The sequence below is a fragment of the Nicotiana tabacum genome, chromosome 2, assembly GCF_000715075.1.
Source record: "Nicotiana tabacum cultivar K326 chromosome 2, ASM71507v2, whole genome shotgun sequence".
Taxonomy (NCBI): domain Eukaryota; kingdom Viridiplantae; phylum Streptophyta; class Magnoliopsida; order Solanales; family Solanaceae; genus Nicotiana; species Nicotiana tabacum.
In genome coordinates, this window is record NC_134081.1 from 74,978,394 (window position 1) to 75,001,146 (window position 22,753).

Genomic DNA, 22,753 nt, shown 5'->3' on the forward strand with positions numbered 1-22,753 from the left:
TACTCTGAGTTTCACCTATGAAAGGTGTAATGAGGTTCGGAAAGAAGGTCAAGTTGAGCCCCAGGCTTGCATTACCACCTAGTTTATCAGCGGTTCATCCGGTGTTCCATGTGCCTATGCTCCGGAAATATCATGGTGATCCGTCCCATGTGTTAGATTTCAGCTCAGTCCAATTGGATAAAGATTTGACTTACGAGGAGGAGCCGGTGGCTACTCTAGCCCGGCAGGTCCGACAGTTGAGATCATAGAGTTATCCTTCAGTTCGGGTGCAATGGAGAGGTCAGCCGGTAGAAGCATCTATCTGGGAGTCTGAGTCGGACATGCGGAGTAAATATCCACACTTATTCACCAGCTCAGGTACTTTTTCCTAACTCCGTTCAAGGACGAACGGTTGTTTTAGAGGTGATCGAAGTTGTGATGACCCAAAATGTCATCTTTAAATTTAATAAGTAATTTTATATTCTAAGACCTCGAAAGGAACCATTTATCATTCCTCAACTTGCGTGCGCAGTCCGTAAAATTTTCCGAAAAGTTTTCATGTGAAAAATGAATTAAAATGTGAAATAGAGTTTTAAAACTCAACTAAGTTGACTTTAGTTAACATTTTAAGTAAATGGACCTGGATCAGTGTTTTGACAATTCCGGTAGGTCCGTATCGTTATTTGGGACTTGGGCGTATGCCCAGAATCGAATTCTGAGGTCCCTAGCTCGAGATATGGAATTTTGATGAAAAATTAAAAGTTTGAAAGCTTAATGAGTTTTAAGAAATTTCTGATGTTGGATTTTTTGAACTCGGGTCCGTATTTTGGTTCCGGAGCCTGGTATAGGTCCAATATAATATTTATGACTTTTCTACCAAATTTGATGAGAATCGGAGTTGATTTGACGTGATTCGGACTTCCGGTTGTAAAAATATAAGTTTTAAAGTTTTCTTGAAAACTTCCTTTGATTTGGTGTCTGATTCGTAGTTCTAGGTGTTATTTTGGCAATTTGATCACGCGAGCAAGTTCCTATGATATTTTAGGACTTGGGTGCATGTTTGGTTTGGAGCCCCGAGGGCTAGGGTTGATTTCGGGTGGTTAACGAACCATTTTTGGACTTGGAAAAAACTGCAGAAATCTGTTTCTGGTATCCTTCTTCGCGTTCGCGAAGATGAAACTGGAGGCAGGTGAAATTTACCCTTCGCATTCGCGAAGAGGGGGACGCGTTCGCGAAGGAAAGAGGGCAGTGTTCATCGCGAACGTGTGGAACCATTCGCATTCGCGTAGAAGGCAAGGCCTGGTCGGGCACCAAGCGTTAAAGCTTCGCGTTCGCGTAGGGTGTATCGCATTCGCGAAGGCAAAATTTGGCAAGGCTTCGCGTTCGTGACATTGCCTTAGCGTTCGCGAAGAGAAAAGTTTTGGCAGCACAAAAATGTGCTTCGTGAACGCGAGGCACTAACCGCGTTCGACCCATTTTCAATTCTTTCCCATTTTTTAGCTCGGGTAAGGCGATTTTTGGGCGATTTTCACGGGAAAACATTGGGGTAAGTGTTCCTTATCCTATATTGATTATATTTTATGATTTCATACTCATTTTTATCATGAATTCGTGAAATTTTGGAAGAAAAATCAGATTTTTATAAAATCTTCCAAAAAGGAAAAATTAAGATTTGAAGGTTCATTTGATATTGGAATTGGAAAAATTTTGTATGGTTAAACTCGTATCGGAACGGGTGTTCGGATTTTGCGAGTTTTTTCGAGATTTGAGACGTGGGTCCCAGTGCCGAATATTTTAATGAATTTCGGATTTTTGTCTGGAAAATTTGTAAATTCATATGGAATTAATTCCTATGATTCGTATTGAATATATCGAATTGTTTGTGAATAGATTTGAAGCTTTCGTAGGCAAATTTAAAAGAAAAAGTTGTGGTTAAATAATTAATTAGAATTCGCAAAGCGAGGTAAGTGTCGGGGTTAACCTTGACTTGAGGGAGTAGAAACCTTAAATTATTTGTTATGTGAAATGCATGTGAACGACGTATAGGCGAGGTGACGAGTGTCTATACGTCGTCAAATTAACTGTTTACCTGCTTACTTGAAAAATCATAAATTATTTTTAATCATAAATTAATTATTATAATAATTATTTCTCTCTTATTCTTTGTTAAATATTAATTCTTGAATTCTTGCATTAATTGTTACATGCTACTTGAATTATGTGACTTAATTGTTATTTGACATTTAGCATATTAAATATTAAACTGCTTATTTTCTCCCTGATTTTTATAATCATTTACTATTTGACATTGTCTGTTTCATGAATAAATCATAATTATTGTATGTTTGTTGTCTTATAATTTCATATTAATTATTGCATTTATTGGGGAAATTTCTTCTAATAGAATTGATTATAATGAATATATTGGAGGATCGGGTTGCACGCCGCAACAGACTTATTAAGAGTCTATATTGGAGGATCGGGTTGCACGCCGCAACAGACTTATTAAAAGTCTATATTGGAGGATCGGGTTGCACGCCGCAACAGACTTATTAAAAGTCTATATTGGAGGATCGGGTTGCACGCCGCAACAAACATATTAAAAGTCAATATTGGAGGATCGGGTTGCACGCCGCATTGGAGGATCGGGTTGCACGCCGCAATAGACTTGTTAAAATAAATATATGACAGACTTGATTAAAAATGAATATATTAGAGGAGCGGGTGGCACGCCGCAACAGAATCGAAAGTGAATATATTGTGAGAGCGGGTTGCACGCTGCAACAAAATTGGTTGAAATAATAATGGATTATGACTGCTAAGTTGGCTTCAATTATTATAAATGAGTTACCTGATTTATTTTTATTATTTGTTGTTGTTATCAATATTGTGTACAGGTTAATGTAAGTGAACCGCCTTAGTCTCGTCAGTACTTCATTGAGGTTAGGCTCAGCACTTACCAGTACATGGGGTCGGTTGTACTGATACTACACTCTGCACTTCTTGTGCATATTTTGGAGTTGGTCCCAGCGGCGTACCGTAGACTTGCTCGGATTTCAGCTATTCAGAGGAGACTTGAGGTATAACTGCATGGCGTCCGCAGTTCTGAAGTCCCCGTTTATTTTACTTTAGATGTGTGTTTATTTCGAGACAGCTTTATTTTATTCAAACCTTATATGTATTTATTCTAGAAGCTCGTGCACTTGTGATACCAATTCTAGGATGGTATTTAGACACCGTTATTTTTATGGATTATTCACTATATTTCAAACTTGCTTCCGCATTTGTTCTTGGATTATTAATAATTTAAAAAAATTGTTTAAAATTTTGTTAATATTATTCTAACGTTGGATTGCCTAGCAAGTGAAATGTTAGGCGTCATCACGGTCCGAAGGTAAGAATTTTGGGTCGTGACAGAAGCTAAGTGCAACTCCCTCCTTGTAGTGAACCAAGTTAATGGGACTTTCGAGGTTAGAGAGGAACAAATGCAAAGATACCTGGATAAGCTGCAAGTAACATTATATCGGTTCAAGGAGTGGACTCTACAACATGTACCTCGGGATCAAAATAGTGAGGCTGATGCCCTTGCTAATTTGGGATCGTCAGTTGATAATGATGAGTTCAACTCGGGGGCGGTCGTGCAACTCATGAGATCGGTAGTGGAAGAAGATCACGCCGAGATAAACATAAACAAGCCTAACTTGGGTCTGGAGAAACAAATACATAGAGTATCTGAAGACCGAAAAACTGCCCTCAAACCCTAAAGAATCGAGGGCTCTACGTACGAAGGCGGCTCAGTTCAGCTTATCCGGAGACGGTACCCTATTCAAAAAAACATTCGATGGCCCACTCGCAATATGTCTAGGACCGGAAGATACCGAGTATGTTCTGAGGGAAGTCCACATAGGCACTTGAGGAAACCATTCGGGCACCGAATCAATAGTTCGGAAAATAATCAAAGTACACTACTGGATCGACATGGAAAAGGACGTGAAGAAGCTTGTACAAAAAATACGACGAGTGTCAAAGGCATGCTCCGATGATTCACCAGCCCGGGGAGCTGCTACATTCGGTCTTGTCACCTTGGCCGTTCATTAAATGGGGATGGACATTGTAGGTCCCCTTCTATGGGCACCCGATAAGGCTAAATGGGTGAAAGCCCAGGAATTTGAGAAACTCAGGGAGAAGGAAGTCATTGATTTCATCTGGGAACACATACTATGCCGATTCGGAATGCCGGCTGAGATCGTGTGCGACAATGGGAAGCAGTTCATCGGCAGCAAAGTAAGCAAGTTTTTCGAAGATCATAAGATCAAAAGGATCCTATCTATTCACCCTAGTGGGAACGGGCAAGCGGAGTCCACGAACAAAACCATACTCCAAAACCTCAGAAAGAGATTGACCGACGACAAAGGAAAATGGAAAGAAATCTTGCCCGAAGTCCTATGGGCATACCGTACGACCTCGAAGTCCAGTACCGAGGCCACCCCGTTCTCGTTATTTTACGGCGCCGAAGCTCTAATACCGGTCGAAGTGAGAGAACCAAGTATCAGGTTCCGATATGTGACCGAAGAGTCAAACGACGAGGCCATGAATACGAGCTTGGAACTATTAGATGAAAGGCGCGAAGCCGCCCTCGTCCAGATGGACGCCCAAAAACAATAGATCGAGAGGTATTACAATAGAATATCTAACCTTCGACACTTCAATGTCTGGGACTTGAAGGGAGGTATCACACTAAGCACCCGAAACCCGAACGAAGGGAAGCTGGGGCCAAACTGGGAAGGTCCGTATCAAATTATCGAGATCATCGGAAAAGGATTGTACAAACTTCGAGCAATGAATGGTGAGCGACTACCGAACAACTGAAACATAACTCACTTGAAACGATACTACTGCTGAGGTACGACCTCATTCATTTTCTTTTAGTTTTTGGACTAACACTTGCAGGTGACCGCCAAAGAACGATATAATTTTTAGGCCTGAAAGCATGCGTTGCACTTTTTTTTCCTTGAAGCGTTTTGTCCCAAATGGGTTTTCCGGCAAGGTTTATAACGAGGCAACGGTGGATCGTGCTAACTCAGAATCGAAGACCGGTTAGGCACTGGTGTCAAGGATCACATCAACAGTATCCGAGGCTTCTCTATGATCGGCCTCGAACACTGGGGGGCATCACCTCGGATAATGATTTTAATAAGGAAAGAAACTTAGTGCTCGAATAGTCTAGGCTCGATTGGTAGAATTTACTGTAAGGGCCAAATGGTCAAATGAACTGTGCCCAACATAGATCGCCCGAGCCTTGGCACAAAGCCGGTACACATGTGTAACCTTGTATATTACGCACAGAAATGAAAGGAAGTTTCTACCTTGCGGATAAATATTTTGCCCCTTAAAAATTTTCTTTCTTACATTTTCTCCCCTAAAAACATCAAGCCCAAGGGCCACCTCGCTCAGGGACTGCCGCCTAAGGTAGATTCGGACGGCTCGGGATAACAAAACTCTGTGGCACAAAGCTTATTAGGCAGTGCCCGAACTCTAAAGGCTACAGCCATCCCCATTCGAGGATTATTGTCTTGGGTAAGCCCGGACAACTCGGGGTAAATAGCCCACTAGGCAACACCCGAACTAGAAAGGCTACGGCCAACCTAGAACGGCTCAGAGATGTGCGAGGCCCGTAACCAAAACATAAGGCCTTCAAGATTTCTAAACCAGTTCAAAAGGCTACCCTCGGCAAATTGTAATCTAAAATATTCTAAGTACTTTGGGGAAAGATTCCAGTCATACCAAGCCTCCCACAAGTTTTAAGCAAAATAATATCGAGAACAAGGCATGTTCGAACCTCTGAACAAGACCTAATTATTACGTCCTAAGGCATTCGATATCTTTACGATCATAAAGAAAAGAGCAAAAGGAAACAAGCTTAAAAGTTATCGAAGGGAAAAATAGCCTTATATATTAAAAAAAAGATCTTTACAAAACGGCCTCAACAAAAGTACAAAGGTGCAAAAACAAAGAAAACCCTACAAGGCACCTAAACAGCCTAGTCTTCACCGGAGCCCACCTCATTACCGGATCCGCCCGAACCCTCGGAGTCTCCTTTGTCCTCGGGATACACCAACTTCTTGGCCTCGGCCTCAAGCCCTTTAGCACTTTCTATCTTGGCCAATAAGTCAAAACCCCGAGCATGAACCTTCTCGAGGGCCTCCCTTCGGGACTGCCACTTCACATATTCGATTATGTCTTTCACGCGATCCTGGGCTGCCTCGTCATCGGCTCTTTACTGGGACACCATCTCATCGGCATCTGACTTGGTTATTTCAACCACCGACTTTGCCGCTTTAAGCTCCTTGGAGAGGGTATCTCGATCGGAAATAGCCGAGCTCAGCAGAGACTGAAGCTCCTCAATTTTCTGGGACCGTGCCTCAGCCTTCTCCCTCATCGCTCAAAGTTGAGCCTCCGCCTAGACCAATTGCGCTCGGGTAGTATACGTTTCCGAGGCCAAGCGGTCCATCTTGCCTTTCCACTCTTATGCCTCCACCTTGATTGCATCTATCTCAGTCCGGAGTTGGTCGATCTGATCAATCTTCTGATTGACCTGCGGGTTCTGACCATTAGTCACCGTGTCTAGCTCATCGTCACTAACCTCAAAGATTTTTACCTGTTCAACTAGGTTGGCGTGTTCTTTCCGAGCCAAGTCCAACTCAGCTCGAAGGCCTTCAGCCTCTCATTCTCGCTGCTCGCTGAGACGTTTGTATGTGTCTCTCTTCTCAACAAGCTCTTTGGTTTCTTCCTCAAGTTGGATCAACTCATCTCGGTACCGGAGGAAGGTCTCGTGGTGGAGCACCGAGGCCTGCAAACACGAGGAAAGATATTAGAGTTATCAAAAACTTAGTTCAAATATCAAAAGAAAAATTAGAATTATCAGGGGTTATCGAGAATTACTGGTTCAGCGCCTGTTGCGCTTCGTTGAACGGGCATGGCGAATCTACCTCGTTCATTTTGGCTTGATCTTCCTCCGTAAGCAGGCACCGGAGGTAACTAGATATCCCCACGGGAGCAGAAAGAACACGGGCATCCTCCAAAACGGTGATGATAATTGACTGCTTCCGACCAGGATCCGCGCTCGGGGAAGGGAACCGATTGACCAGTGTCGGGCTCGAGTTAGGCCCACCTGCCCCCGAGGACGGACCTTTCCTCGATACCTCTAAGTCACCTAACCCGGTGACGTCCTCCGTGGTGGTGGAATCCACGCCATCACAAAAGCAGCGGAGGGGATCGTCTGCTCCGTGGGCCCCCTCGTTGGGGAGTTCTTTCACCGTTTGGGCCTCATTGTAGATGGACTCGGTAAACGATGGTGACTCGGTGATGTCTATCATGCCAAGTGACTCATTTGGGGCACTGTCCGCATCCCGAGAAGCCTCAACCCCGGCCTACTCACCGACCTCCCTGGCTTGAGATAGATCGGCCTCACGGATCTTTGGTTCAACAGCCCCCTGCTCTCCGAGGGCCGACAGCTCGCGGGCCACAAAAATGAAAGGCTCTTCTCCCTCGGACTCATCCCTCAGTTGATAGAGCAAGTCTGAAGCTGGTGCTCGGGAGATGGTGCTTTCCTTTGGCTTGCGCACGAGCCTTCTCCTTATTTTCTTTTTTTTTTCCGAGATCGGGGAACTCGGAGCCCTTCTCATTTTCCTCTCGCCGGCATGTCTCAGAGTAGGAGACTCAATAGGTAAGCCCTCGCCATCGACTGGAGGCCTAAGCTCGGCATCCTTAGGCAAGCCTTAAAAAGCAAGTAAAGGAAATAAAGGCTTAATATTAAAAGAAGAAGCCTAAAACAACCTACTCGGGAAAGAAGTCTCACCATGGGAACGGGCCTCCCAACGGCCCTTCAACAGTTTGCGCCATGAGCGCTCGGAGTAGGGCATCTTTGAAACGATACCCCCGACTCACTCCTTGAGTCAAGGGACAACATTTGGGACCCGAGTGATGGTTGCACCACCACAAATACCGATAAGGAAAAGAAAAGTAAACATGAGATCAACATTCAAAGGAAAGGTCTACTTACGTGACGTATTCCACTTCTCGGGGAATGGCCTGCATTCAGCCGGAATCAAGTCTGAAGTCCTCACTCGGACAAAACGGTCATGTCAGCCTCGATCCCTGTCCTCATCGATACTTGAGAACGGGGCTTTACTGGCCCGACGCACAAGCTTTATCAGCCCCTCCTTCCCCCTCCCGCTCCCCACCGAAGATTTGGGGACTGTATATGCGGAGTAGATGATCAATAGTGAACGAGCACCCATCGATTTTGTTCACAAAAAACCCGAGGAGGATCACGATCCTCCAGAGTGATGGGTGAATCTGGCCTAGTCACACGTTGTACCTCTTGCAAAAATCTAAAATGACCGGGTCTAATATAAAAGGATAACTGTAAACACTTAGATATCCCTCGACATAGGTGGTAATGGCCTCTTCGCGGTCGGGGACTACTATGTCTTTATCGTCCAGTTGCAGTATTTTCGGATCGTAGGGAGGACCTCTTCGGTAATCGAGCAGATGTATCTCGAGACCTCCTCACACCGACCATGTACGGAGGAAGGCTTTTCAACCTTGAAATCGTCATTGACCGAGCATACCCAGGGGACGAACATTTTCAAGGGGGTTCGGGTACTGGTTCATCAGCGACCATGCTCGGAGCGGTCTCCTCGACCTTAGTAATCGGCTGCGAAGTAGAAGGAGCTTTTTTCTGGGAACGATTTTGGAAGTCTTTGTCATTCTTTTAGAAAGTAAAAATGGACGAAAATCTGGGAAAGATGAAGAAAGAAAGGACGTTGAAGGATTAGACTTGTTGGTTTGAGAAGAAGTTGGGTAAATATTCTTGCAAAGGACCTCGAGTAACCGGGGTAAAAGTGTTAAAGAGTATTGAAATCCAGAGGGTACGAGGGTAGTAGGTTTGATGTAAAGTAAAAATGAATAAAAGAGGGGGTATTTATATTAGTTCAGCGACGTTTTCACGTCCAAGGACGGTCGACCGGCGGCTGACATGCATTTAATACCATTATGACTTGATTGACGAGACGTTTCAGATGTTTTGTCTTTTCTGTCGCGATGTGTCGAAGTAAGAATCGGAAGATCATGTTGTTTCTCGTCATTTACACTCCAAAAAACGAGGGGACTATCTGTATACAGGTTAAATCAAGCTCATGGTGCATCCCGGCCTCCGACAAGATAAGTCAGGCTCGAGACATGGTGGCAAGGGACCGAAATCGAGCCAAAGACTCCACCGAGCTAGAATCCGGGGGCACGACGCCTCTCATCGAGAATTTTGAGGTCATGATTCCGGAATCGGTCCTAGCCTCGAACGACTTCAAAGAACATTGTCGGACAATTAAGCATAGCCAACAGGAGGCCGAAATATCCGTGACCGGGCGGATATAACGGTGGGGATCTCGGCACGTATCGATAAGGAACCGACTATTCAGTTAATCAGAAGATTTTTTTACCTTTTATAGAGTTGTACTTAAAGTATGACTCTCTTACTATATAAAGGGGTGTGATAATTCATGAAACACATTGTAACACGCATTCCAAAGCAATACATTATTATTTTCTCTGTCATCAGCTCTCACTCACTCTCTCTCTCTCTTAGTTCACTAGTGTTGGCCACAGCGAGCCCAGATCGAGTGTAAATACTTCACTAAGGCTGGAACTATCTTTCTCGTGTGGTTTGAATTTAATTTACCTTTGTTTCTTCAATTCTATTTAATTTATTGTTTTGCATCAAATTAATCCGCGTATCCTTAAAACCACTTATAAATTTAATTGTTATCCGATTTTGATGGTAAACAGATATAATAAATCATCACTAAAACAGTTAGTAATCTCATAGGAGTATAATACAAACTACCAGTATTAGGCCTTGTACGCCAAGCATTTGGAGGCCAAAATCTTCATTATAACACTATGTACAATAGCTATCACATGATAGAAGTTCTACTGTTGTTCAAAGTTATAAAAAGGTACTACGCTAACCAAGGAATTACTAGTAGTACAAAATAAATGACGAAAAGTTAGATGAAGTGGTAGATACTCAAATTCAATTGAAAGTTTCATATTGAAGCTCCCAATATAAAGTAGTATTCGGTAAAAAGTACTTTATAAATTCGGATTAATACTTTAATAGGACCCAATACAAATACTACCAACAATGAGAAATAAACAACAGCAGAAAAGTAATAAAATCCAATTATTGAGAAGGAAAAGATGCCTCGTCAGCACACAGTCTTCTTTGCTCCAACTGTAAACCGATAGAAACGGTGGGTACTCAAGATTCCCCTCCCAAACTTCCATTTTACATATAAAAACCTCTCCCTCACCTTCTCTTTAAATTATACACAACTTTCTATATCTTGCTCCGTTTTCCACATATTTGTTTGAAGAATTGTATCAATAATTCTCCGATGGTTCAATCCCTAGCCCTACCTGCCGGAATCTCCTTCTCTTTTGCTCTTCAGAATACTTCTACTTCCGCCGCCGGCTTCTCCGACCGCCGTGTCTCATTTCTCCGAAGGAATACACGCAGAGCATCGATATATGCTGCCGCCGTTGCGGAGGCTCCACCGGTATTGAAGAGGAGAACACCAGCGAGTCTTTACGAGGTGCTAAGAGTAAAAGAAAATGCATCAGCGAAAGAGATTAAGGCAGCTTACCGGAATTTGGCTAAGCTATACCATCCCGACGCTGCTTCTCGGCCGGAGGAATCTTCCGACGACCGGCATTTCATTGAGATACACGACGCTTATGTGACGCTATCCGACCCTGTGTCTCGGGCTCTATACGACGTGAAATTAAGCGCGGTCTTCCCTCGTCGAGGTTTTGGGAGCTCCGACGATGGAGTTCGGATCAATGTGTCTGAGTTTTACCCGACCCGAAGATGGGAAACAGATCAGTGTTGGTGATGTCAGATGATTAGGGACCCACATTTTGCCGCGTGAACACTGTAATCTATCAAATGGCATTTAGTATTTATAGGAGTATCCGTTTTTTGTTTCCTTTTCTGCTCCCTTCCGAATTCCGATGAGCCAATTGGAAATTTTTTAAGTTTCCTTTAAGGATATCAGTAAATACATATTTAACAATTTCATCTCATAGGCATCTCAAAGTGATAAGATTTTTAAAAAAATTGAGTTGAGTCATGAAATGTTATATATTTACTTAATTTAATTTCAAAAGGGAAGAAATAAGAGACTAATTTCAGTACGACATGACAAATCCAACAATCAAAGACCAACAAACAATTTCTATGTATTTCTTAGAGTATAATTGTGACTATCACAGACAAATTTAAATTTTAAACTTCATGGATTTAACATTTAAGATAATTAGCATTCAACTTATTTTGCTTTTAAGTTTGTTTTCAAAAATAATATTTGTCGAAATCAATAGGTTTTTAATTACTTTTTACATACATTGTATTTTGTATAAAAATGATTAGGTTAAATTGAATCCACTGCCCAGATTTTTTTAATAATAACTAAGGCGATTCATGAAATGTCACATATTTACTAGTAATTTAGTTCGTAAAGGGAAGATATAAGAGAGTAATATGAGCAAACATGACAAGTCCAACTAGGTGTGCCAAATGGGCGAGTCTAGTCGTATATAGACAAGTTGAAAATGGGTAATGCAAAAAAAATTAATAAATTATCTGACCCAATCCATATTCGATACGGACAAAAAATGAGTTAGTCGACGGATAATATGGATATTCATAATATCCATGGCTTCTTGAATATTGGGATAATTACTAGTCTCCCAAACTTAGAAATTTTCAATTTCAACCTAAAAAAATTAAACACATTGGTTATTCACTTTTTAAGTGGATAATATAGATCTTATCCATATTTGATCAATTTTTAAAAAATTAATTATCTAACATATTTTTTAATGAATAATATAAATAAATAATTATTTTTTAATCCATTTTACCACGGCTAAGTAGAACCATTCAAGACGTGCAAAGAGTTTAAATGTATTTCTTAAGAGTAGAAATGCGACCCATGATGGTACTTTATTCAAGTAAGGCGTCATCAATCAAATATAAATAATGGATCACTTTCATCTAAATTAAGGAAAAGTAAAGAAGATTTGAGGTAGTGGTAAAGCATGACTATCAGAGACATATTAGATAATTCATCACTGCTATATTTTGTTGGACTCTTATATATTAATTCTTGTTTTTCATATAGAAATGGTTTAAAGGGAAAAGTTTCTAGAAGCCTTATCCTACAAAGCTAAATATAAAATTAGGGTCCAACGTTCAAAAATCAAACCCAACGGAGACTTTTGTTTGCATAAAAATCGAAGGGGACGTCAACAATCAATGAAGAACGACAGTGACTTTTCTCCAAATTAGTGTGGAGTGGAAGAGAAGGGCTTCTAGAAGCATAGCCACGTGAGAAATGACCACCTTTACGGGGAGCTTGTGATTTGTGACCACAGTTTTCTACTTACAAACAGTTTTGAACCATTCCCTCTGTTTTTAAAGAGTATAGACCGCAGGCCAGACCAACAAAAATGGAGGATAAATCTATGATCTATCCCCATTTAATTTTTACGCTAAATTATCACATTCATAATTTATATTTACATATAAACTTCTAATTATTACTTAATTAATTATGATTATATATTTATTAATTAATATTTGAAGGAAAATATTTTATTATAAATTCTCTGAAAGCTCTCTACACTTTTTTATTTCCTCCACATATTAAAATAAGCTAGTAATACTCATATTTATAATAGTACGAAACCTATTTTAATTAGAAATAGAAAAAGCTCATTCTTATATTTATTCTGACTACAAATTCTATTGACACATGAATTAAATAAATCAAATCCTAACCAATTAAGGTTTTCTACTACAATTTTAAATGAGTTTTCCAACAATATTCTATTTGTTTTATTTTATGTGAATACGAATTTTAAGAGAAAAAAACTTTTGAAACTTGTAGTAAATATGTTACTCTATAATATTTATAGAGTTATAAAACCTTGAAATTTGTGCAGCTACAAAAACTTTTGGATAAAAAAATTCACATAGACCGGATTGAGGGGGACTATGGTCCGTGGAGTATGCATTTCAATACAACAGTCAGACCTCTCACCATCTCTATATAACAACATTTCACTATAAAAGTCAAATTTTTCCGAAACTAATTTTCATGTTATGTTATAACATATGTTCGGAACAAACAAGACTGTTATAGAGAGATTTTACACTACATTATTCTTGAAAATGGGAGACAGAAGTGTGGCTGTTCTTTTTCTAGCCCTCCACCCTTGAACAGACTCACTTCCCACCCCTTTAGTTATGAATCATGTCAAAGTTTGACGATTGAATGAGAGATATAGCTAAGATAGTTCAAAACAGGCTAATTCCAAATTGTTCGGTCAAATTTTAGCTTAACATGGTCAAAATTTGTAATGACCAGTCAACTAGTTATTTGCAAGTATAGTTAAAACTTAAAAGACAAATAGCTTGCTGTGTATCCTAATAAAAAATAAAAACAAAGTTTCAATCGATTGAGAGAAAATTGTAACCCAGTTACAATAAGATATTGTTTAAGAAATGGTTTGAGCTGATCACATTTGATTATACAATTTCAGTTGGTATACTTTGACCCGTTAATCCTAACTATTTTTTAATTTAGACATTTGGAATCTGAAATAACTTTGAAGTTGCACTCAATTGATCAATTAAAGGGACAAAATACTACCTATCAGACTTGTACCGATCCAATCTTAGCTCACTTCCGTTTACCACTCTAAAAAGACTTACCTTTAAAGTAAGGTCCTAGATATAAAAAAAATTGTTGTCAAGCGAATAGATAGTAGTTTGGGAGTACTACGGCGTATATAATACTTCCTCCGTTTTAATTTGCCACTTCTTTTTTAATAGGTTAAAAAAAGAATAATACTTTTTATATTTAGTAACAATTTAATTTTAAATTTTTTATCTACCTTTAATGAAATAATTTATAATCACATAAATTTCTATTACACAAGTTTCAAAAATCAAATCTTCCTTTATTTCATAAATTTTGTCAAATACCTTCACATTAATTGGAACGGGTAGTATAAAATAACAAGATTAGGAGGGTGTTTGGCTAAGCTTATAAGCTGGTCAAACTAGTTTATAAGCATTTTTTGGCTTATCAACGCGTTTGTTAAAGTTAAAAGTATTTATAAGTCAAAAATAAGCCAAAAGTCATAAGTTGATCTAGTCTGGTCACCCCCAACTTATGAATTTTTAGCTTATAAGCACTTTACGTTTGACCAAGATTTTTACTATTTTATCCTTAAAATATTCCTTTATTATAACAAAACTATTACATCGATACTCACTGCCTCAAGTATTTTTACAACCTACCCCCCTCTCCCCGCCTCTTCAAGTGTGCAATTTTTATTGACTATTTAAAATAAGCAAATTCTCTATTCCTTTTGCATATTTGTATCTATGTGATTGTGTATTAATCTTTGAATTGTATATAATAAATTAGGACATATAAAAACTTTGGTGTATTGCTTTCTAAGTGTTGTGGTGATGAAAACGGTGGTTGTTTCTCTTCAAATATTTTATCCTATTTAGATTTATTTTTTAGTGAGAAACTTTTGTCAATTTATTAATTATTATAACTTATGATTATATGGTTATCATAAAATAAATTATATTTATCATAAAAATTATCTTATCTAAGCATTGTTGTATTTAAAATAAAATGACAAATAGAATATTTTGTATTTGAATCGATCTGGAACCTAAAATTTTGAAGAAATTACTCCCTTATAAGTGTAAAACTTATAAATAGTTCTAAGATTATTTAAGTTATTTTAACAGAAAAAAATTTATCAGCACTTTTTATATCAAATACTACAACAACTTATTATCAATCTCAGCATTTATATACAAACATATAACTACTTATTTATTAAATTAATTTTAACACTTAAAATATAAAGTGTTTTTCATCTGATGACTGATGTAGTAGTAGTTTTAAATCTACTATTCCCAATCTTCTAGAAGACATAAGAAAACTACGAAAAAATGCCTCGTCAGCACACAGTCTTCCATTTTGCAACTGTAATCTTAAAAAACGGTGGGTACGCCGTCCTCGGGTTTAAAGATTCCCTCCTTAGACTTTTTCATTTTTTCTATATAAAATAAAAAGCTCTTTTTTCAGCTTTTCTTTAAATTATACCCACAAAAAACTTTCTATATCTCACTCCGCTTTCCGCATTTTCGTTACAAATTGAGAAAATCATAATTCTCCAATGGTCCAATCCCTAACCCTAATTTCCCCAACTTCCTTCCCCTTTTCCGTTCATAACTCCTCTTCCTCCGCCGCGTTTGGAGATCACGTCCGTGTTTCGTACACCGTGAAGAGTACTAAGAGATTGTCGATATGTGCTGCCGTCGTTGCCGAGGCTCCGCCGGCGTTGGAGAGGACAAGACCGGCGAGTCTCTATGAGGTGTTAAGGGTTAAAAGAGACGCTTCAGCGAAAGAGATTAAGGTTGCTTACCGGAATTTGGCTAAACTGTACCATCCCGATGCTGCTTCTCTGCCGGAGGAATCCTCCAACGACCGGAATTTCATTGAAATTCACGATGCTTATGCCACGCTCTCTGATCCTTCTGCCAGGGCGCTGTACGACCTCAAGTTAAGCGTAGTCTCTCGCCGGCGAGATTTTGGGCACTCTTCCGATGGATTTCGCATCAATAGGTCGGAGTTTTATCCGACCCGGAGATGGGAAACGGATCAATGCTGGTGACGTCAGATAATTAGGGCCCACATTTCTCCGCCTTCACACTGTATTTTGTCAAGTGCCTTTGGATGGAGATTTATTAGCTAGTGTACATCCTGCGTCTTGTTCATTTTTTTCAATCTCATTTCCGCTCCTTCTACTTGAGCCAATTGGCCAGAAATGAAAAAGAAAAAAAAAATGTCTTCTTTGAGGAAATACATATTTCACAATTTCATGGCTTCCTTTAGAAAAGTCGCGAAAATATTTGTTTATCGGGAAAATCGGATAGAGTTAAGCTAGCGTTTGGTCATAAATTTTCAAATTTGTTTTGAAAAATCAGTTTTGGGTGAAGTTTGACTTCAAGATGAAAATGTGTTTGAACATATATTTTCAAAACATATTTTTCAAATTTATTTTGGAAAAACATGTGTATTATTAGGGATTTGGCCCAAAACCAGCTATTATTTTGCCAAAATATAGGTAAAATCTATGGCCAAATATATGTTTGCCAAATAAAATTCAAGTTTATTTTGTCAAAATCTATGACCAAACAGGTTCTAAATTTATATATGGTTCTAAGGATACGTGATATCATTTTGTATAAACTGTAGAGTAAAATAGAAATATATATATTCTTGACGAATGAATAAAATATAAGGCAGAGAAAAAGAAGTATTGATGAACAAGGTAAAGTAAATGAGCTCAAAGATATTAATCTCTCTAAAGTTGTCTTTGTTATAATATGTGAATGTCCCTTATGCTTACAAGGATCCCCTATACAGAGATCCTACTTTATCTATAATAAAAACTATATAGTGAAAAATCCATGATAAATTATCTTTTCCTCAATTCCTGCCAAGATTCTCTCCCTTAGTGCGGTTGCAACGGCTCTTGTCTGTGAGCTTGAGCTTGATCGGCCTCGATCGGCCTCGATGCCGGTCGGTATTGCTTCTAGAGCTCGATGTGGACTCGGAATCAAGTGATGATTCGGACTCGATCTCGGGTGGACTCTGCCCCTTAAGCTCGAAATCATCTCATCATAGTTCGATTCGAACCCGAGCTCGATAATGAGTTTGAACTCGGCGTTAGATCTATACCCGAAATCTAAGGCTTTGTTTGTACCACATTCGGAACCCATTTCGATATTACGAAGTCTTTCTCTGATCCATTATGTTTTGACCTCGATCAATTGTACGAAAGCCGAAATCTATTTCGACCGTATACAGATAGTCCCCTCGTTTCTCGGGAAAGGATGTGGCGAGAAACGATATGATTTTCCAATAGCTCGATCAGATATACGTTGACGTTTGCATCGATCCCGACCATGATGTACGTGATAGCTGTCCCATCGGTTCAGTTTACCAAGGAATTTAATGTGTGTCAGACGGTGGTCGGCCACCGCTGATATTGAACTGTCATTGCTTCAATCTATAAATAGCCTTCCTTCCACCATTTATCACTTTTACGCCTTCAATCTTCCAAATTTTCTAAGCTCCTTTTCATCTTTTCTGAGTTTTTCGTTTGCAAATCTGTGAATTTTAGATGGCAAAAACGTCTTAAACTATTCCGCAAAAAGAGATCGCTTCTTCATCTCGACCTGCCGGTGGCGAAGATGTGGAGGAGCCCCGCCCTGAGGAATTCGTTCCGGTAGGGCGCTCGACTCTAGGCAATTTTAAAATTGAAAAGCCTTCTCCGATACCGGGTCGGTATGAGCCGATGTTGAGGTACCAATGTTCAATTACTGAGAAAGTTCTCGAGAAAGTCATACAAGAATGCAACTGGGATAATAAACTCGTAGTAATTCCATCGCCTGATGAATCAATTACTACCCACGTCGAAGGGTTCTTAAGTGTTTACACTTATCCTTTCACGTTGGGCCCTCTAGACCCCCTCATCGTTACCTTCTGTAAGAGGTACGATGTGACCCTTGGCCAGATCCACCCTTCCTTTTGGAGGATAGTGATTCTTCTTCGATTTTTCTCGAGCAAGGTCGAGGGGCGTATCTTCACCCTCGATCATCTCATGCGCCTTTATAGTCCCCGACATTATCGAGGTGGGTTGATCAAGCTTGCTCGCCGAGCAACCAAAGCGCCATTCTCGAGCATAGACGAGACTCGGGATTGGGGTTGGATGGGCCGTTTTGTTCATATCAAAACCTCGGACCTGATCCCTACCGATGACTTGCCATTTCCCGAGAAATGGAATATGAGCCGTGAGTAAACGTTTCTTTTTGCCCGTTTTGATTTTGTGATTGCCTTCCATTGTGCTGATCCTTTTTTTTTCTTATCACAGCCGTAGCTCGGATGCCGGAACCGATCCCGAATCTTAAACAATGGGTCGAAGGTCTGGTGTTGCAGTCTTGCAGAGACCGTACTCCGAGCGTGCTTGGGTCGAACTATCAAAGGGTCGATGGGAGGCCCGTAGTCATGGTAAATCTTTTTATCGATTTGTCTCTGTATCGGTTTATCTGGTAAATCTCCCATTTTCCCCTTTGTAGGACTCGGGAAAGATGTAGTCATGAGGCCCTCATCTGGTAGTGAAGAAGTTCCTGCCCTGAAGCAGGTAAAAGAAAGGAAGAGAAAAGACGTACCGAGCTCCCCGAGCTCAGAAAAGAAGAAATCAGCTAAGAGATCTCGAAAGCTGAAGGGGGCTCTGGTGTTATGCCTTCGGAAGTGGTCTGCCATTTAAAGGACGAGCCCAAAGAAGGAGAGGAGAATTTAGCCTGTGTACGGGCTAATGTTGTGATTCAGCAGTCTTCCAATTTGCCGGAAGCAAATGAGGGAACCTTGACCATAATCCGAGAACAAGAAGAAGTCGAGATTATCCCTTCTCGAGCTAAGATGATTGAAGGGGATACAGAGGGTGGGTCTTCTCAGGCAGTAGAAGATATTTCAAGGGATGAGTTTGGGATAGTTGATATTAGCGGATCCCCTCAGATTTCGGATGCCATGATTCGAGAGGCCAGCATGTTGGAGGATCGGTGCTATGAGGGCATTCAGGAGTCGGCCGATATCCACGGTTTTCTGGATGGGCTTGAGTCAGGTGCCTCGGAGGGGGTTACCAATTTTAGTAGAATGTCGGTACCCAAAAAAGCATCGTGGTCGGGTTGTACCGAGCCTTCATCGGTTCACAAACTAGTGGACCGATTCCCAGCCCCGAGTGTTGATCCCGACCTTAGGCGGAAGATAGTGCTATCCGTACCTAAGGATACCCGAATTTTTTCTCCCCTTGTGGGGATTACCAGTTACCTTCGATCCTTGGTGACCGAAGAAGATCAATCAGTGATGAATGTGGTTGGGCCCGCCTGTCTCTTCAACGAGGCCCAACATGCTTTGAATCGGGTAACTCTGGTGGCGTTTTTGCCGCTTCTTTTACACTTAGAATTGTAGGTAATTCTAATGTTTCTCCTTCTGTTTGTAGGCTTCAGTGTTGCATCACGAGGCCTTTCTTCGAATCCGGGAGGAGCATGATGCCGAGGTTCGGAGCCTCACTGAGAAGAGTGACTCGTACAAGCTCCATAGTGAAAAACTTAGAGCATATTTGACAGCAGCTCGGGAAGAGCACGAGGAGATGGCTGAGCATGTATTCCGAATGTTCCATGACGATGAAGATGAAAAAGAGATAACCACTAACGATCCGATTCTGCAGGTTCGGCAGAGGATCGAGCAGATTGGATGGCTTAACTTAGAGGTAGATGCGCTACTGGCCGAGGCAGAAGAATTTAAAAAGAGTATGGATATCCTTGCCTCGAAAAAGGAAGTCATCCAAGCTCAGTTGGAGTTGTCTGATGCCCAACTTCGATATGCGAAAGAAAATGCTTCGGGGCTGATCGAGAAGATGAAAGAGCTTCGGCATCAGTTGGATTTGGCCACTTCAAATAAAGCAGATTTGGCTAATGAACTTGAAGTGGCCAAATCTGAGGTGATCGAGGCCAATAAAAGAGCCGATGCCAAAGTGGCTCAGTTCAGGATCGATGTTGAGGTTAACCAAGCCAAAGCTAAGAGCATGGTCGAACATGCAAAATGGAAAGCTCGGAGAGAAGCTCTCGAGAGGTCAGAGCTCAGGGCTTCGATATTGGGGCCGAGATTAAAGTCGTCAAGGCGGAAGAGAACAAAGCTCGAAGGTTGGCCTTTCCTGAGGAGGACTCCGATGACTCGGGTAAGTCTGAAGATGAGGAAGATGCCGAGAACACGGCCTCCGATGAAGATTGAGCCATTTAAGGCCTTAGGTAGTTTGTTGCGTTCTTTTGATACCGCTTTCTGTCTTTGTATAAAGAACTTCCCTTTGGCTGAGTTGCCTTTGTACAAAAATTTATAAATATAAATCTTTCTTCCTTTTGAAGCAAAACGGTCTTTTAAGCTAAATAGATAGTTTTAATTTTAATCATTGTTGCCTACGGGCTCTATGGGTAGTCCCCTTTGCTTGAATAGTCTTCAGCTTTAAATAGTCGAGTGTTCGTTTGAACTCGAAATAATGAGTAACTTACTCGAAGTAATGTAGCCCGTAGGCGTGATGGTCGAGTGAGTGCTTGCTCGAACTTGAAATAGGAGTAACCCGTAGGTTTAGTAGTCGAGTGAATGATTCGAACTCGAAGTAATGTAGCTCGTAGGCGTAATGGTTGAGCGAGTGCTTGCTCGAACTCGAAATAAGAGTATCCCGTAGGATTAGTAGTCGAGTGAATGATTCGAACTCGAAGTAATGTAGCCCGTAGGCATAATGGTCGAGTGAGTGCTTTCTCGAACTCGAAATAAGAGTAGTATGTAGGCTTAGTAGTCGAGTGAATGATTCGAACTCGAAGTAATGTAGCCCATAGGCGTAATGGTCGAGTGAGTGCTTGCTCGAACTCTAAATAAGAGTAGCCCGTAGGCTTAGTAGTCAAGTGAATAATTCGAACTCGAAGTAATGTAGCTCGTAGGCGTAATGGTCGAGTGAGTGCTTTCTCGAACTCGAAATAAGAGTAGCCCGTAGGCTTAGTAGTCGAGTGAATGATTCGAACTCAAAGTAATGTAGCCCGTAGGCATAATGGTCGGGTGAGTGCTTGCTCGAACTCGAAATAAGAGTAGCCCGTAGGCTTAGTAGATAGTACCTAAGTAAGAATGGTTCCTCGAACTCGAGTCGGGGTAGCCCTTAGGCTTTGTATAATAGATCTCGAAAATAGAGGATTTTTTCTTGGATATCGGTAAAGAAGAAATTTTCGTTTGTAAGTTATTATATATGTGTTCATGTTTTGTGTCAGGGCTTGGGCCAACTACATGGGCATGGCTCGTTTGATCATTTGGCCCTTACAATTTTTCCTGTTGAAACAATATAGCCATGAAATAACGAAGTAACTTCATTTGCACCGAACTTGATAATCATCGCAGATATGTTCAATGACAATGCCCCCTAGTATTCGAGGTTGATTTTAAGGAGGCCTCGGATACTTAGCAGTAGTATCATTTTAGGCATTACACGTTCCAATTGCTTGGTAGTTGATTGCCATTTTATCAGACTGAGCTTGTAGGATTTTCGCTATATGGACGGGATCGGTCTATGGTCGAACTTTGATTGGTAGTTCTTTTAGTAACGGACCTAGAAACCAACTGGTCGTCTTCGACTCTTATTTTGGATTGATATCGATTGTGCACATCGGTCCAAGTAATAGCTGGGTACTCGATCAGATTATGCTTCAGCCGCCGTGAAGCCATCGAGCTTCGTTCGTTTAGACCTTGAGTGAAAGCTTGAACAACCCAATCGTCTCTGACTGGTGGAAGATCCATTCGTTCCATTTGAAAATAAGATACGAACTCCTTTAACATCTCGTTATCCTTTTGTATTACCTTGAACAGGTCCGACTTTCTGGTCTCGACCTTTATGGCCCCGGCATGTGCTTTTACAAAGCAATCTGCAAGCATAGCAAAAGAATCAATAGAGTTAGATGGTAAATTATTATACCATATCATTGCCCCCTTTGACAGGGTTTCACCGAATTTTTTCAATAATACAAATTCGATCTCACCATTTTCTAGATTGTTTCCTTTAATGGCACATGTGTAAGAGGTGACATGTTCATTGGGGTCGGTCGTCCCATTATATTTAGGAATTTCGGGCATGTGAAACTTCTTTGGGATTGGTTTAGGGGTCGCGCTCGGGGGGAAGGCTTCTGTACGAATTTTTTGGAATCTAGGCCTTTCAATATTGGGGGGTGCCCCCAGGATTTGATCAACCCTGGAGTTGTACGTTTCCACCTTTTTGTTGTTTTCTTCGATCCGTTTTGTCAGTTCTTCGAACATCTTAATAACTCTGGGATTAGTCCCCGATTCTTGCTCGTTTGACCTTGCTACAACTGGTTCTGTTCTGCGGGTGATCTCTCGGGGTGGAGTGGGTTCCGATCTGCTCGGTACCTGTGTTTGACTCTGCAACTAAGCTATCGCTACCTGTTGAGCTTGCAACATTTCAAAAATCATACGCAAGCTAATTCCGCTTTCCTCAATATTATGGGTGTCTCGAGGTGTAGATCGACGCCGCCATGATTGCTATTTTCAGGTTCAGAATGTAGGTTCGTCTCAATGGCCACATGCGAATTGATATCCATCGGTACTTCGATTCGAGCTCCAGCGGCGTTGACAAGTGGTCTTTCGGTACTGGGTGTCAAGTTGTTGTTCTGATTTTGAAGACCAGCTTCGTTGTCGCTAGGTAAGGCCATTTGATTGATAGTTAATTGTTGCTAATCCGAAATCAAAAATACTTTCGGAAACAAGCGCAAAATGGTGTATTTTTGCGGATTCGTATCAAATAACCACTGTTATCCTTAGCCCCACGGTGGGCGCCAAACTGTTTACTCGAAAAATCGGATAGAGTTAAATTTGTGTATGGTTCTAAGGATACGTGATATAATTTTGTACAAATTATAGAGTGAAATAGAAATATATATTTTTGACAAATGGAATGAAATATAAGGCAGAGAAAAAGAAGTATTGATGAACAAAGT

General features: G+C 40.8%; 2 protein-coding genes across 2 annotated transcripts; both read left to right on the forward strand.

Annotated features, from left to right (window-relative positions):
* The first annotated feature begins 10,436 nt into the window (after window positions 1-10,436).
* On the forward strand, window positions 10,437-10,934 carry LOC107794740 (chaperone protein dnaJ 11, chloroplastic-like). The gene has a single exon (XM_016617262.2). It carries the CDS (start codon window positions 10,437-10,439, stop codon window positions 10,932-10,934), a length of 498 nt encoding a protein of 165 aa, XP_016472748.1.
* Window positions 10,935-15,312: 4,378 nt separating this feature from the next.
* Window positions 15,313-15,810, forward strand: LOC107794735 (chaperone protein dnaJ 11, chloroplastic-like). Its single transcript, XM_016617259.1, has one exon. It carries the CDS (start codon window positions 15,313-15,315, stop codon window positions 15,808-15,810), a length of 498 nt encoding a protein of 165 aa, XP_016472745.1.
* The last annotated feature ends 6,943 nt before the right edge of the window (window positions 15,811-22,753 follow it).

What these genes read in the sequence shown, in the direction of transcription:
- LOC107794740 (XM_016617262.2), top strand. Translation starts at nt 10,437, where the DNA reads ATGGTTCAATCCCTAGCCCTACCTGCCGGAATCTCCTTCTCTTTTGCT.
- LOC107794735 (XM_016617259.1), top strand. Translation starts at nt 15,313, where the DNA reads ATGGTCCAATCCCTAACCCTAATTTCCCCAACTTCCTTCCCCTTTTCC.